Raw genomic sequence first — 14,689 nt, 5'->3', positions numbered from 1 at the left:
AGTGTCTGAACCAACACGACGGTGCCAGCATACAGCAAACCAGCCACGTGAGACCAAAACCATTAGAGCCATCACCCCAGTTAAGAACCTCCAAGATTTTTTTCCAGGGACTGGCAGGGTCTTACAGTGCTCTGTAGCCCTCCCCTTCCTCAGATTTCATTGCTGGATGCTTGCAGTTTTTTCAGCAGTTTGACAATAGGGGTGGGGGGGTAGTTGGGGGAGCTTCCTATGAGCTAAAAATACAGCAAAGCTGGAAAAATATCTGACAAAGCAAAGCAAAGGCTGTGGGCAGAGCTTCCTGCCTCCGGACCAGCAACTGGCTCATGGGAAGAATTGGTGAGCGAAGCCGCACACTTGGAGCACCAGCTTGGAGCTGGTTTCTCCTCCAGAGTGAAGCAGGGTGCTGACTGCAGCGAAACCAGAATGGGGGCTTATATACACCCCCACCCCCATCCTCTGGCATGATTCTATTCCAAAAATTCTCCACAGGTTGGAAACCCCCAAGGGAAGCTCCACGACCAGTGCGAATCACCGCGGTTTGGAGCTCCAACGTGGGGCTGCCCCTGATTGTTGCTGCAGGTTTTGGGGAGCTCTGCAGCTCCCAGCTCCTCGTGGTGTCCCTGGAGGAGCCAGGAGGCATGAGGACCGGTCCATCAGGTCTGGGGAGCAAGTGCTTCAGCACTGGTTTGTGGCAGGGCAGGGTGGGGATACCACACCACCTCCGCTCTCTCCTTGGCAAACCAAGGAAGAAACAGAAGAAACAGCCTCACCTGTCCTTCCTACGCCCTCATCTTCCTCCTCCCACCCAGCCAAAAGGGTTTTTCCCAACTGGGTACAAAAAATGCCCTCAGCCCCTTTCCAAATCCTCGAGGGGATGGGGGGAGACACTCTTCCCCCCATCCCCCCACCAGAGTGTCATGATGGTGACACCAACACCAACACCAAATCTGTTGTGCTGTAGGTGGAGAGAGCAGACGCTGGACCTGAGGGTTTACCCAGGGGGGGTGGAACCTGCTGGGGAAGGGAAGCCCCAAAAAGCAGCTGCAGGGTTTGGGGGGAGAAGGGGGACGCTCAGGCTGCTTCATCCCATCAACCAAGTTATTGATCCAGGAAAAGAGTTCACAGTGTCAGAGGAGAGAAGGGAGCAAGCATCCCCACAAAGGGTTAACCCCACAGCTCCAACCTTCCTGGAAGCCACAGGGGGGAAAAGGAATAAATAAAATACACACATAAAATATAAATCAGTTGTTTTGTTTTGGTTTTTTTCCTGGTGCTCTCATCCAGTTTCTTTTGTTCCCAACCCCGTGGGAGATGGAAAGACCTTGTGGTTTCTCCCCAAAAATCAATCCCCTCCCTCTCCTCACCCTGGGTCACTCTGGCAGCAGCAATCCCTCCAGCACCTTGTCTTGTTTTACCTGGAAAAAAAGCGCTGCTTGCCCGAACCTCCTTCCATTCACCCCAGGAAAAAATAAAAGCTGAGAAGGGGGGAGGGAAATAAATTAAAATAAGGAGAAAAACCAAGAGCTTCGGTTTGGGTTAGCTCAGCTCCTGCATCATGGTCCCCTCCGCAAAAAAAAAATCCCCCTTGAGGATGAAAACATTTAATTTTTTTAATTTGTTTTTCCCCTTTGTTTTATTTTATTCCCTCCCCCTTTTTTAATGCCTTAAACAGAGAGATAAAAACAAAAAAAACAAAAAAACAAAACAAAACAAAAAAAAAAAAAAACCGGAGAGAAAGAAAGAAATAACCACACACAGACCGAGCCCGAGTACTTGGAGGGAATCCAGCCTGGGCTGCGCTCCCTGGAAACAGTCCGGAGCCGTTCACATCCCCGCGAGTGCCGGGGAGGGAGGGCCCCGGCGCGGGGTTGGGGTCGGGCTTTGCCCGTGCAGCACTTACGTGTGCGGGGCGGGAGGAGAAGCCGAGTGCGGCAGCGGGAGGGTGCGGGGAGGCAAAGCCGAGCGGGGCAGTGCGGGGAGAGGTGCTGAGCCCCGGCCCTCCCCGCCCCCCGCGCAGCAGCGCCGGAGCCATCAGCACCAGCGCCGCGCGCACGTAGGGACGGACGGAGGGACCGAGGCCTCAGGGCTGCTGCTGGGAATGGGCCGGGACACGAGGGGACACGGGGGAGGACCCCGCACCCGCCGGGCGGAGGGGAGGGACGGTGATGGTTGGACAGCAGCAGTGCCCCAAAGACCCCAACTGCCCTAGAGAGAGATCCCACTGTGCTACAGATCCCACTGCCCTATAGATCCCAGTGCCTTACAGATCCTGCTGCCCTATAGATCCCATTGCCTTTACAGATCCCACTGCCCTACAGATCCCATTGCCCTTATAGATCCTGCTGCCTTATAGATCCCAGTGTCCTATACGTCTGACTGTTCTACCAATCCCACTGTCCTACAGACTGTGACCCAGACAGCCACCTCATCATCCTACAGATCCAGCAACCTACAGATCCAGCACCCCTATATATAATTAATTATATATAGGCCTATTTTTCCAGCCACCTCACACATTCAACAGCCCCAGACATCCAGCAGCCCCATGTCATCATCAGCTTTACACACACCACAGCCCTACAGAGTTAACAGCCCCACAGCTCCAGCAATCTGATATACCCAGCAGCTCCACATCATCACCAGCCCCATATATCCAGCAATCCTACACACACAGCAACCTGCAGCACCATGTGACAGCCAGCAATGTATAAATGCTGCAATCCTACATAGCCAGCAGCCCTAAATACCCAAGTCCCACATACCCACCGACCCTACAGAGCCAGTGACTTACACAGCCAGCACTCTTATACAGCCAGCAACCTATACATCAGCACCCCTATAAAATCAGCAGCTGTACAGATCCAGCATCATTATACATCCAGCAACTCATCATTTTCCATCCAGGACCTTACATATTTCACAATCCCACATATCCAGCAGCCCTATAGATCCAGCAATCTACAAATCCAACAGCCCTATACATCCAGCAGCCCTACAGAGTCTCCACTCTGTGCATTTGGAGCTCCAAATATTACTTTCAGATAGAAGAAAAATTAACTAAACTCCCCCAAAAGCCAAGAGGGGAAGAGGGTTTACAGACAAACCCCTAAAACCCTTCACTGGCAGCTCCCCCCCAAAAGATTACTAATAATATAAATATTATTAAATATTTATGTTATAAATAATATAAATATTATTAGTAATATAGATAATATTAAAATACACACTTTGTATATAAACATTATATATATTATACATAAACATGGGGGGTATTAAATCCTTTGGCATGGTGCTGGAAGCAGAGAACAGAGCAACTCAGTGTAGGCAAAGCCACTTAGAAGACTCTGCTTGGAGTCATCCCCTCGCAAGAAAAAAAACCCCCAAAAAGCTTCATTTAAAAGACAAAATCCTACAGCCTGTGTATCTGGAGTTCAAATTATTACTTTCAGATGAAAGAAAGTAGAACTAAACCCCCTAAAAGTCAAGAAGCAAAGAGGTTTTACGTCCAACCCCTCTAAAAGCCACCACTGGAGGCCCCCAAAACAAGTATTAACAACTAATATTAATATAAATGTTATTATATATATATATATACATTATATATATATTTATATATATATATATAAAAAATGTTATTAATATTACATATATTTTATATATATATATATATATATGTTGGGGGGTATTCAATCCTTTGACATGGTGCTGGCTGCAGACAACAGAGCAACTCAGTGCACATGAAGCTCCTCAGAAGACGCCAAACCCTTCCCAGTGGCATCAGGGGACACACACAGCCCGCCAGCAGCGTGCCGGGGAGGTCACAGTACCGGTGCCAGCCAGCGGCACGGGCCGGCCAAGAGGCAGCACTGGCTGCCGGCCCTGCACCGGTGGAGCTGGGCCAGCCCTGGGCTTGTGGTTTTCCTCCTCTTGGCGACAGCTCCTGGAAGGATTTTCCACTGGGATAGGGGCTTGGAGGGCAACACAACAGGGGGAATGCCCTAAGTGCTCCCCCAGTGAGTGTGGGAGAGCTTACAATAACAATAATAAACCACCCCAAAAATAAAAAGGTGCTGGGGTGGTGATAGTGGAAGCCCTCACTCCAGGGACTGATGGGCCTGGGGGTATCCAGGGATATCTGTGCTCCTGAAGGATCCATGCTCCTGAAGGATCCGTGCTGGACCCCAAGAGATGGAAAAATATTCCTTCCCCATCCCAAACAACTACAGCCCCCCCAGTGCCGGTGAGATACCAGAGAGGAGCCAACTGGGGCAGAATCATTAAATCCATGCTCAACGCCCCCACAAATGGAAAACCAAAGGGAATTTGGGAAGCTTGACCACTGAGCCAGCTCCACAGCAGCCCCTGGCTCCCCTCATCCTGACTCGGCTTACTCTTCCGTTGTGTTTTCCAAGCTGTTTCCATGGCCCCAGCTGACCCCGGCGCTGGGTCTGAACTGCGGGCTCCTGTCCTCATTTAGCCCAGAGAAAAGCTGGGATAACGCGGGTGCTGCAGAGGGAGATGAGCTGACTGACAGGGTTGGAAACCTAGCTCTGCTTCCTGTGGGATTCAGGAGCAATTTGGAGGATCCCCAGCGCTGCAACTCCACTGAGAGAAATTATTTCACCAAGATATTGTCCCACTCCCAGCTCCTACACCACCAGTGCCAGGAGATTCCAAGAGAGATGGGGATTCCAGGTGGGAAAAAAATGTGTTCCTATCTCCAACATCCCCCTTTCCTTCTGGAAAAGGGATTTGCCACTTGGAGGGGATGAGGCAGGGATAGGAAGAGAAGGAATGATTGGGAATGGGATGCTTGGGGTTGGGATAGGAGAGGAGAGAATGCTCAGGGAAAGAATGTTCAGGGAACGAATAATCCAGATGCTGGGAGCAGGGATGCTGAGGGAAGGGAAGCTCCAAGTGGAGATGCTTGGAGTAGAAATTCTCATAACTGGGATGCTTGGAGCAGGAATTCACAGGATCATAATACTCAAGGCAGGAATTCTCAGTATCAGGATGTCGGGGGCAGGAATTTTCAGGATTGGAATGCTCAGGGCAGGGATTATCAGGATGCTTGGAAGAGGTATGCTCAGGGAATGGGTATTTGGGGAAGGGATGCTCAGGATTTGGATGCTCCAAGCAGGAATGTTTGGAGCAGCAATGGTCGGGTTGAGATGTTTAGAGTAGGGATGCTTGTTTGGAGCAGGGATGTTTAACATTGGGATTAACAGCATTGGAATGTTTGGATCAGGGATGTTTGGGGTTGGGATACTCTAAGCAGGAGTGTTTGGAACAGGGTTGGGATGTCTGTAGCAGGGATGGGATGTTTGCAGTCAGGGATGTTTGGGGTCAGGACATTTGCAGCAGGGATGCTTGGGGGAGGGATGAGCAGGGTTGGGATGTTTGGGGCAGGGACGTTTGGGGTCACGATGCTCCAAGCAGGGATTTCTGGGGTCAGAAAGTTTGGGGCGGGGATGTTTGGGGCAGGGATGCTCAGCCCTGGGCACACACCAGCAATGCTTCACCAGATGCTTCGATGGGAGCAGTTTTGGGGAAGCAGCAGCAGCCAAACCCCAATGTGGGATCCCAGAGCAGCGTGGAGCCCAGCCCGGAGCCGCCAGCTGTCACGGGCAGAGGGAAAGGTTTGGCAGAGCCTGGAGCAGCATCAGGCTCCGGCCAGGCAGGGAGGGAGGGAGATGAGCTCTTGAAAGGGAAGAAAAAAAAAAAAAAAAAGAAAAAGAAAGCCCAAAAAAACCCCAAGAAACCGCGGTGCTATTTTGGGTTCTTGGAGTGGCTTTTTTTCCTCAAACACAGCTGGCTCCGCTCATACCAGCACTCGGCTACCAGATTGGCACTGGGGCAAAGCCAAACCGGCAGCTGGTGGGAAATGGAGAGGGGCCTGAGGCATCCCTTGGGATGGAAGGAAGAGGAAAGAGAAGAGGAAGAAGGGGAAGAAGGGGGAGAAGGGGAATAAGGGGAATAAGGGGAATAAGGGGAAGAAGGGGAAGAAGGGGGAGAAGGGGGAGAAGGGGAATAAGGGGAATAAGGGGAATAAGGGAAGAAGGGGAAGAAGGGGAAGAAGGGGAAGAAGGGGAAGAAGGGGAAGAAGGGGAAGAAGGGGAAGAAGGGGAAGAAGGGGAAGAAGGGGAAGAAGGGGAAGATGAAAGGGAAAAGAGAAGAAGGAGAAAGGGGAAGGCAAAAAGGGAGGAAGGAAGGAAGGAAGGAAGGAAGGAAGGAAGGAAGGAAGGAAGGAAGGAAGGAAGGAAGGAAGGAAGGAAGGAAGGAAGGAAGGAAGGAAGGAAGGAAGGAAGGAAGGAAGGAAGGAAGGAAGGAAGGAAGGAAGGAAGGAAGGAAGGAAGGAAGGAAGGAAGGAAGGAAGGAAGGAAGGAAGGAAGGAAGGAAGGAAGGAAGGAAGGAAGGAAGGAAGGAAGGAAGGAAGGAAGGAAGGAAGGAAGGAAGGAAGGAAGGAAGGAAGGAAGGAAGGAAGGAAGGAAGGAAGGAAGGAAGGAAGGAAGGAAGGAAGGAAGGAAGGAAGGAAGGAAGGAAGGAAGGAAGGAAGGAAGAGGGGATGGAAGGAGGGGGAGGGGGGAGGGGGGCGAGAGGGGGGAGGGGGGGAGGGAGGAAGGAAGGGGGAGAGGGGGGGGGAGAAAGGAAGGGGGGGGGAGAGAAGGAAGGGGGGGGAGAAAGGAAGGGGGGGAGAAAGGAAGGGGGGGAGAAAGGAAGGGGGGGGGGAGATGAAGATGAGAAAGCGGATAGTGAGGATGGGGAAGAAGAGGAAAAAGGAGATGGGGAGGAATGGGGAGGAAGAAGGGAAAGAAAAAAAGGGGAAGAAGGGCAAGAAATGGAAGAAAGGGACAGAGAGGAAGGGGACAGGTTTAGAAAGGAAGGGGACAGGGTCAGAAGGAAAAGGGACCCAACCTGGGAAGGGAGAGGGGGGAAGAGGGGAGCACGTGGGTGGCAGGAGAAGGCCCCGGGACCTGGCTGTACCTCTCACCCGGCCCAACCGCCCCCATGGGGCTGTGCCTGATCTTACAGCCTCGCTGCCAGTGTCCCCCATGGGACAGGGCTCAGTCCCCTCCCAGCATTATGGGACATTCCCAGCCTTGTCGACTGCTTTGCATGGCAAACTGGGGGGGTAAAAGCCATTTTGGGGGGCAGCAAGGAGCGAAGCTGCCCACACCCCCACACTGACCAAACTGCACCCCAGTTCTCAAGGAGGGTTCCTACACCCTCCTGGTGCCCAGGTGCAAGTGGGGGATGTGCTCCCCACCCTCCCCCAGCACCTATGGGTGCTCATCTCACTCCAGCCCAGCCCCATCCCATTGTACCTGGGGGGATGTCCCGCTGTGTCCCCTAAGACACGGGGGCTCTCCGTGCCACCACCGCCGTGCCGCACAGCCCAACCTTTGGGCAGAGGAGGAGGAGAAAGAGGAGGAGGAGGAGAGCCGTGCACGCCACCACCCTCCTGCCCGGCAAGCTCCGACAAGTCAGCGGCACGATGCCGGCGGGCAGGAGCCAGTAGATGTGTGGGAGCCCAGCCCTGCCCCGTCTGGGAGCAGGGAAAATGCCACCTCTGCCAAACCCGGAGCTGGTTTCACCGCCACGACCCGTACAGCATCTTCACAGCAGGTTGGAGATGTCACCCCTGTCAGAGGAAGATGCGTGGGGTGGAACCCACAAGCCAGCGGCTTCGGCGAAACCCACTAGGCAGCAGAGAAATCCCCTATTTCTTCCCCCCCAAAAAATGGAAGGCTCCCCCCTCATCTCAGCTGCCTCCCAGTGACGCTGAGTCAGCACCGGGCTGCTGAGTCACCACGGCCACCTCAGCCCCGTTGTCATCCTGCGATGAGCTCAGCTGCAGGGGCTTCAGCACCGCCACACTCAGCGGCAACCGCGGCACTGGCGCTGTCAGGTCCCAGGGAGCTGCACGGAGAGGCTTGAGCCACCACCTCTGCCCACATTTTGGGGTCTCACTAAGCCTTTTCCCCCACCCTGAAACCTCACCCATCCCCAAAACTCCACCAACTAGCAGCCAAGGCTACCAAAACACACAAGGAGTCCAGCAGCATCCCAGTTCTCCCAACCTCCAACCACCGCTGCAGTCGCTCTCCAATCACCTCACCATGGATCACCTGCAGGTGGGCCACCATGCACCAAATCATGGGTCACCTGCAAGCCAGGATTGCCACAGTGGTCACCAGCTGCATCCTCCCCATCTCATACACCAAAAGAGGCATGGTGATGATATGAAAAAGGCCTCCAAAAATAATAAATAATAATAATAATAATAACAATAATCATCATCATCATCATCATCATCATCTACTTTTGCTTTTTTTTTCCCTCTCACTGGGGTCATGGGCACCACCAGGGATGCTCTGACACTGCCTCTGGCTTCCCCGGCCTCCGTGACGAGGTTGATGACTCACGGGGAAGGAGGGGGGGAAGCAGAGTCATGTTTGTAAACCTAAAAACAAGCCACGTGCAGGCAGGCAGCGTGCTCTGGCCAGCAGCCCCGGAGAGGGGCACCCGGGCAGACTGCGGCTACCACGGCACCGGGTGCCCAACCAGGCTGGTGAGAAGAAACCAGCCCCACTGCAAGGGTTGGGCTGAGATGGATTTAATCAGCCTGGCTTGATGGGGCAAGGGCTTGAAGTGCAATGGGTTTAATTGGTGTGACTTGAAGCACCAGGGCCTCAAATGCAATGGCACTGAGTGCAGCGGCTCAAATGCAGCAGCTCAAATGCATTTAGATTTAGATTTAGATTTGGATTAAATGCACTTGAACCAAATACAACAGCTTTCTGTGCAACAGTTACATGCAACACTGTGAAGTGCAAGGGCTCCAAATGCAACAACTTAGACGCAATGGCTTAAACAAATGCAGAATGTTACATGCAATGGTTTTAAGTGCAACAATATCAACGCAACCACTGTAGATGCAATGGCATAGAGTGCAACAGCTGAAATACAACAGGCTCTAAATGCAACAGCATTGACTGCAATTGCATTAAGTGCAATACCTTAAATGCAACAGCTCAAAATGCAACAGCTCAAAATGCAAAACCTCAAAATGCAATGGCTGACAGGCACGACTGTTAAATACAATAGCTTTAAGTGCAACAGCACCGTTGCAACAGCATTCAGTGCAACACCGTCAAATGCAGCAGCTCCAAATGCAACAATGGGATGCAAGGGATGAAACAAATGGCTTTAAGTTCACCGTGGTGACATGCAAATGGCTTGAACTGCAATGACATCAATGCAACTGCTGCAGATGCCACAGCCTTAATTGCAACAGCTTAACTACAACAGCTTTGAATGCAAGGGCCATAAGAGCAACAGATTAAATGCAATGGGGTCAATGCAACAGCATCAAATGCAACCTCTCCAAATGCAGCAGTTCTGAATGCAATGGCTTAAGAGCAAGGATATTAAATGGCTTTAAGTGCAACATTAATGCAACAGTTTCAAGTGCAAGTGTCATGTGCAACGGCTTAAATGCAATGGCTTTTAGGTGCAAAGGCATTACACACAACAGCTTTTGAGTGTACTGCCACCAGACGCAACAGCTCAAAATGCCAGTGTTGAATTAATGCAACACCATTAAGTGCAATGGCCTGAAGTGCAGTGGCTTTAACTGCACCACCAGCTGGGGCTCCTGGAGGCTCAGGGTGCCCTCAGGCCCTGGCCTTGCTGCTGCTCACTGCTCTCAGAGAATCATAGAATGGCTGAGGGCAGAAGGGACCTCAGAGATCATCTACTGCAACCCCCCTGCCATGGGCAGGGACACCTCTCATCCAGCCCACGTTGCTCAAGGACTCATTCAACCTGGGCTTGAACACCTCCAGGGAGGGGGCAGCCACAGCTTCTCCAGACAACCTGTGCCACAGTCTCACCACCCTCCTACTGAAGTTCTTCCTAAGAGTCAGGCTAAACCTCTTCTCCTTTAGTTTAAAACCATTTCCCCTTGTCCTATTGCTGGGCATTCACAAAAAGTCCCTCTCCAGCCTTCCTGTAGGTTCCTTTCAGGTACTGGGAAGGCACTTAAAGGTTTCCCAGGAGTCTTCTTCAGGCTCAACAACCCCAGCTTCCTCAGCCTCTACTCCTAGCAAAGCTGCCCCAGCTCCTGCACCCCCATCACCTTCCAGCACAGCCACAGCCCCCAGGATGCTCCTCCAACCTTTTTGGCCAGGCCAGGTGGTTGCTGTGACCACCAGCAGCCACCAGCTCTGTGGTGACAAACCCTCCAGCCATTACACAGCATCCCCCAGCCTCCCTGCTGACAACTGCAGCAATTACAACTTGCTCCCATCCATTATTTTTTAATCTTTTTTCTTTTTCTTTGATTTTTTTAAACAGCATTTTCAGAGTTCAGAGGGGTGAGGGTTTGTGTGTTGCGGTTTGGGGCTTTTTTTTTTGGTTTAGTTTTTCGGGTTTTTTTTTTCTTTCCCCTCATATTTGGCTGCGACGGAAATTGCAGGCTCGGTAGCTGGCAGTCCCCAGCTCCCCCGTTCGACAGCGAAATCTCATTTAATCAAAAGATGCAGTGACTGGATGTGCAGAAGCACTTTTTTTTTTCCTCTTTTTTTTTTTTTTTTCCCTTCCCCTTAAGAACTGCCATTTTAGCTGTAGCAAACAAACACGCCGCATTGTCCCCACAACACGACTCTCCCCGACAAAAAATCTCCCCTGCAAATCCCTGCTGCCAGCCCTGTCCCACTGCCAGATCCCATGGGGGGAAAAGAAAACAACAAAGCAATATAATACACACACACACAAAAAAAAAAAAAAAAAAAAAAAAAAAAGGGGGTGGTGGTTTTGGCACTGGGAAAAAGGGAGAAAAATGGGGTTGAGCTGGCAGTAGCATGGCAGGCAGATGTGGAGCTGGGGCTGATCACAGCTGTTTCACCTCCAGCTCCTTCCCGTTTCATTTCATCTCCCCTTGGATGGCAGCCCGGGGAAGTGGGGTGGAGGCATAAATAAAATAAATAAAATTTAAAAAAAAGCTCTTTCATCCTCAAAAAAAAAAAAAAAAAACCCAAAAAAAAAATTGGTCTGGCACCCTCCTGCACGGAGCCGAAAGCAGCAAGATGAAAGAGCTGGCAGAGGAGGGGAGCAGGGGTGAGAGGTTCCCCAGCCAGGGAGGGGTTGGTTTGGGGTGCTTGGGTGTCATCCCAGGGGCAGTGGGGACAGCAAGGGGACAGGGGACAGCAGGCTTGGGTGCTGCCCCAGTGGTCATCCCCATTAGAAAGGTTCCCCCCGGGCACGTGGGAGCAGGGGACATGGTGGGGACCCCAGCAGGGACCCCAGTGCCACAGGAATGGGGACAGGGGATGCTGGCACAGGCTGTCAGGGAAGCCAGGACCACAATGCCACAGGGACAAAATAAGGGAGCCCAGGAGATGCAGGCAGGGGACTGGGGAACACAAATGATGTGGGGATGGGGACCTCCAGACAGGCAGGGAAGGGAGTGGGGACCCCGATGCTGCAGGAAGAAGGAGCAGGGAGCCCAGCACACAGAGGCAGGGGACAAGGGACACCATGGCCATAGGAATGGGGAGACTGATGCACAAGGGACCAAGGACCCTGATGGCATGGGGATGGGGACAGGGGACTCCAGCACACACAGAGAGGGGGCAGGAACCCCAATGTTTATGGGGACAGGGACACACAATGTCATAGGGACACAGGACTGAGGACCCCAATGCCAGAGGGATGGGGTCCAGAGACACCAGTGCACACACAGGCAGGTGACCAGGGACCCCAGCACATGTGGGCAGGAAACAAAGGACACTGACACCACTTCAGGCCCCAAGACATGCAGGCAGGGGACCAAGGACCCTGATGCTATGGGCACAGGGCCTGGGGACACCAACATGTCCAAGCAGAGGACTGAGGACACCGCCACCATGGGGACAGGGACCAGGGCCCCCAGCACAGGCAAGCAAGAGGACAGAAGACCCCAGTGCTGTGGGACATTCAGGGAAAGGCTTTTTGGGCCACCCACAGCAAAACTACATGTCCCAGAGGCCTCTTCATTGTCCCTGTCCCCGCGGGGTCAGCAAAGGCCCACCAGGAAAGGCCAAATGTGTGGGTGGGGGGGGGTTGAATATGACACATTTTGCTTGGCCAAGGTCTCGCCATCTCCTCCTCCCAGCCACCTCACCCCTTAATTACCTGTGATAAAAGCTCCAGGTCGATAATCCGAAAAAACAAACCTCATTGCAGGTAATTAGGTGCCAAAGGCCAAGAGGGGCCGTTCTTGTTTATGGGGTCACCACAACAACCTGCCAGGACTCTGCTCCACCACTGCCCATCCCTCCCCACCATGGGGACCACACCAGCACCCCAAGGCACCCCAGCACCTAGGGAGGTGGAATCTAGTTTTGCAAAGCACCCATGGCTCCAGAGGTGGCTCCAGAGGCATTGTTGGGGGTGGGTGGATGGGGGTCCCACACCAGCACATCCCCTCCAAACCTCATGCGGTGCCCAATGCCACCAACTCCCAACTTCGGGGCAGCCATGCGTTTCGGCACACTCTCCCCTGACATGGGAGACGTGTGTGTGTCCCTGGCCACCCACGGTGCCACCAGCAGCCTGTCACCCAATCACACCATCCTCAGCATCCAGATAATCCCAACCTGGGATGGCGAATGTCACACACATGCACCCCAAGAGGCCAAGCTGCTGGGTTTGGTTTTTTTCTCTCTCTCCAGCTCCATCCTACCCACGAAAAGCAGGGGAGGGGGGGGACTGACCTCACTGGATCCCATCACAGCGAGGGATGCCAGCTGCCCCGGGTGACGTCACACCAGGGGAGCTTCGTTGCCCTTGTAAGCATCACCCGCCATACCTCTGAGCTCAGCACATTTAAGGGACGGAGAGGAGGGGATTAATTAAAATAAGAATTAAAATATACGTCTATAAAATAAAATAAAATAAAAACCAACCGAAAAGCAATGGGGCAATAAAGATGGGGGGGGGGGGAGGGGGTTTGGGGGTTTAGGGTTTATCCCCTCCCCAGCCCCCCATCCGGCTTCCACCCCCACCCCCGCCAACTTAATGAAGAAAAAAAAAAAAAAAAACCCAAAAAACAAATCAGGATATAAGGAAAAGGATAAAAGACGGTAAACTGTTCCCAAAGGGCAGCGGGGAGAAGCCAGGGCCCAGCCGGGCGGTTCTCCTCTGTGTCCCCCAACCCCCCCCTCCCCCCTCCGGCCCCTCCGCTTTGTCCTCCGGGCCCCGCCGCTCCCCCGCGCCCGCGGAGCCGCAGCACGCGCGCAACCCCCGCAGGGGGGGGAATGGGGGGGTGTGCAAGGGGGGTACAGAGGGGAGGGTACAATGGGGGGGGTGTGGGGGGGGTGTCACCCCCTTATAAACACACACACACACACACACACACACACAGAGCCCCCCCCCGCACCGCCCCTGGGGCCGCCTGTCCGGGGGGGGGGGTAGGGACGATGGGGGGTCGGGGGCTGTACTGGGGAGTCGGGGGGCACTCACCTCGCCGCTGCCCCCGCCGCTGCCCCCTCGCAGCCCCCGCCGGGCCCCGGCACGGCTCCGGCCCTCAGGAGGAAGCCATCTTGTCTCCCTCTCCTCCTCCGCGCTCCCTCACCGCCGCCCTGCTGCAGCCGGGGGGGGGTTTGACCGCCGCATCTCTTCTTCTTCTTCTTCTTCTTGCCCCCCCCCCCTCTTCCTCCACCCTCCTCTTCCTCCTCCTTCTCCTTCCCTCTCTCGCTCAACTCCCCAGCAACACCCAACCCCCCCCCCTCAAACACCGCCCGACACCGCCCGCCCGTCCCGTCCCGTTCCCCCCCCCCCTCCCCTCCCTCCCCCGCCGGGGCGATCACGGCCGCTGCGCAGGAGCGGGGGCGGCGGGGGGGACACGGAGACACGGAGCCACCTCCTCCCCACTCCGCGGTGCCGACGCTGCTTCCCCACCTCCCCGCATCCCTTCAAAACATGTGGTAACAGACCCCCCACAAACCCCTGTCCTGTGTCGTCCCCCCCCCCAGGGGAAACTGAGGCAGGAGTACACCGTGGTGAGTGGGAACAGCAACATGCAGGGACAGCAAAAAAGCCCCAAAACCACGCTTTGCCCCCTCTGAAGAAAAAAAAGAGTATTTTCCAGCTGTTAAGCCCACCAGCACCATCATTAAGCTGAGGGCCTAAATTTGGGGCCCTCATTCATTCCAGTTGTGGTTAATTTGAGGATGTGGGAGCTTTGCAAACCTTTAATTCCATCCACACCCTCTCTGTCTCCCCCAAATCAGGCCCTGCTGAGAAGGGGGGGCACATTTTCCCATGGGAAAGGCTGTGGAAATGGGCTGGCGAAAGGGTTAAACAAGGGCTGGAATCCCTAAAAACAGGGATCAACTTTTCCAGCCCCTGTGCAGAGTGGGAACTAGGGAGGGGGGCGTGGGGAAGAAAAAAGGAGAACCACCCCAAAATCCAGGGGTTTAGAGGCGATGATAGCATGGGGATGTTCCAGGTTTGGAGCTTTCCAACCCTATTCCCAGCTGAATCGTCATAAAAACTTCCAAAACCTCAAAACACCCCAAAGGTTTCCTGGGAACATCCCATCAAAAACTGTTTCCCAAAGGGGTCTGCAGCAGAAGGAGCCATCCAAGGAGCCTCGGGACCACACAGCACCCAGCGGGATAGATAAACCAGACACTGAATCCAG

General features: G+C 53.7%; 1 protein-coding gene across 4 annotated transcripts in view; it reads right to left on the bottom strand.

Moving 5' to 3' along the window:
• TET3 (tet methylcytosine dioxygenase 3) overlaps positions 1 to 13,676 on the bottom strand; it is a 30,758-nt gene extending 17,082 nt beyond the window's left edge. For 2 of the 4 annotated variants that reach the window (XM_071729303.1, XM_071729304.1), the window contains exon 1: positions 533 to 732. In XM_071729303.1, the coding sequence (XP_071585404.1) occupies positions 533 to 640 (108 nt within the window). In that variant the 5' untranslated portion in view covers positions 641 to 732. Of the gene's footprint in view, positions 1 to 532; positions 733 to 7,325; positions 7,464 to 13,506 lie in introns of those variants that run through there. The other 2 variants (XM_071729305.1, XM_071729306.1) reach the window with 2 other exon arrangements.
• Positions 13,677 to 14,689: the final 1,013 nt, after the last annotated feature.

This window comes from Heliangelus exortis, chromosome 30 (genome assembly GCF_036169615.1).
Source record: "Heliangelus exortis chromosome 30, bHelExo1.hap1, whole genome shotgun sequence".
In the NCBI taxonomy this organism is placed as follows: Eukaryota; Metazoa; Chordata; class Aves; order Apodiformes; family Trochilidae; genus Heliangelus; species Heliangelus exortis.
This window is presented reverse-complemented; position numbering and strand designations above follow the sequence as displayed.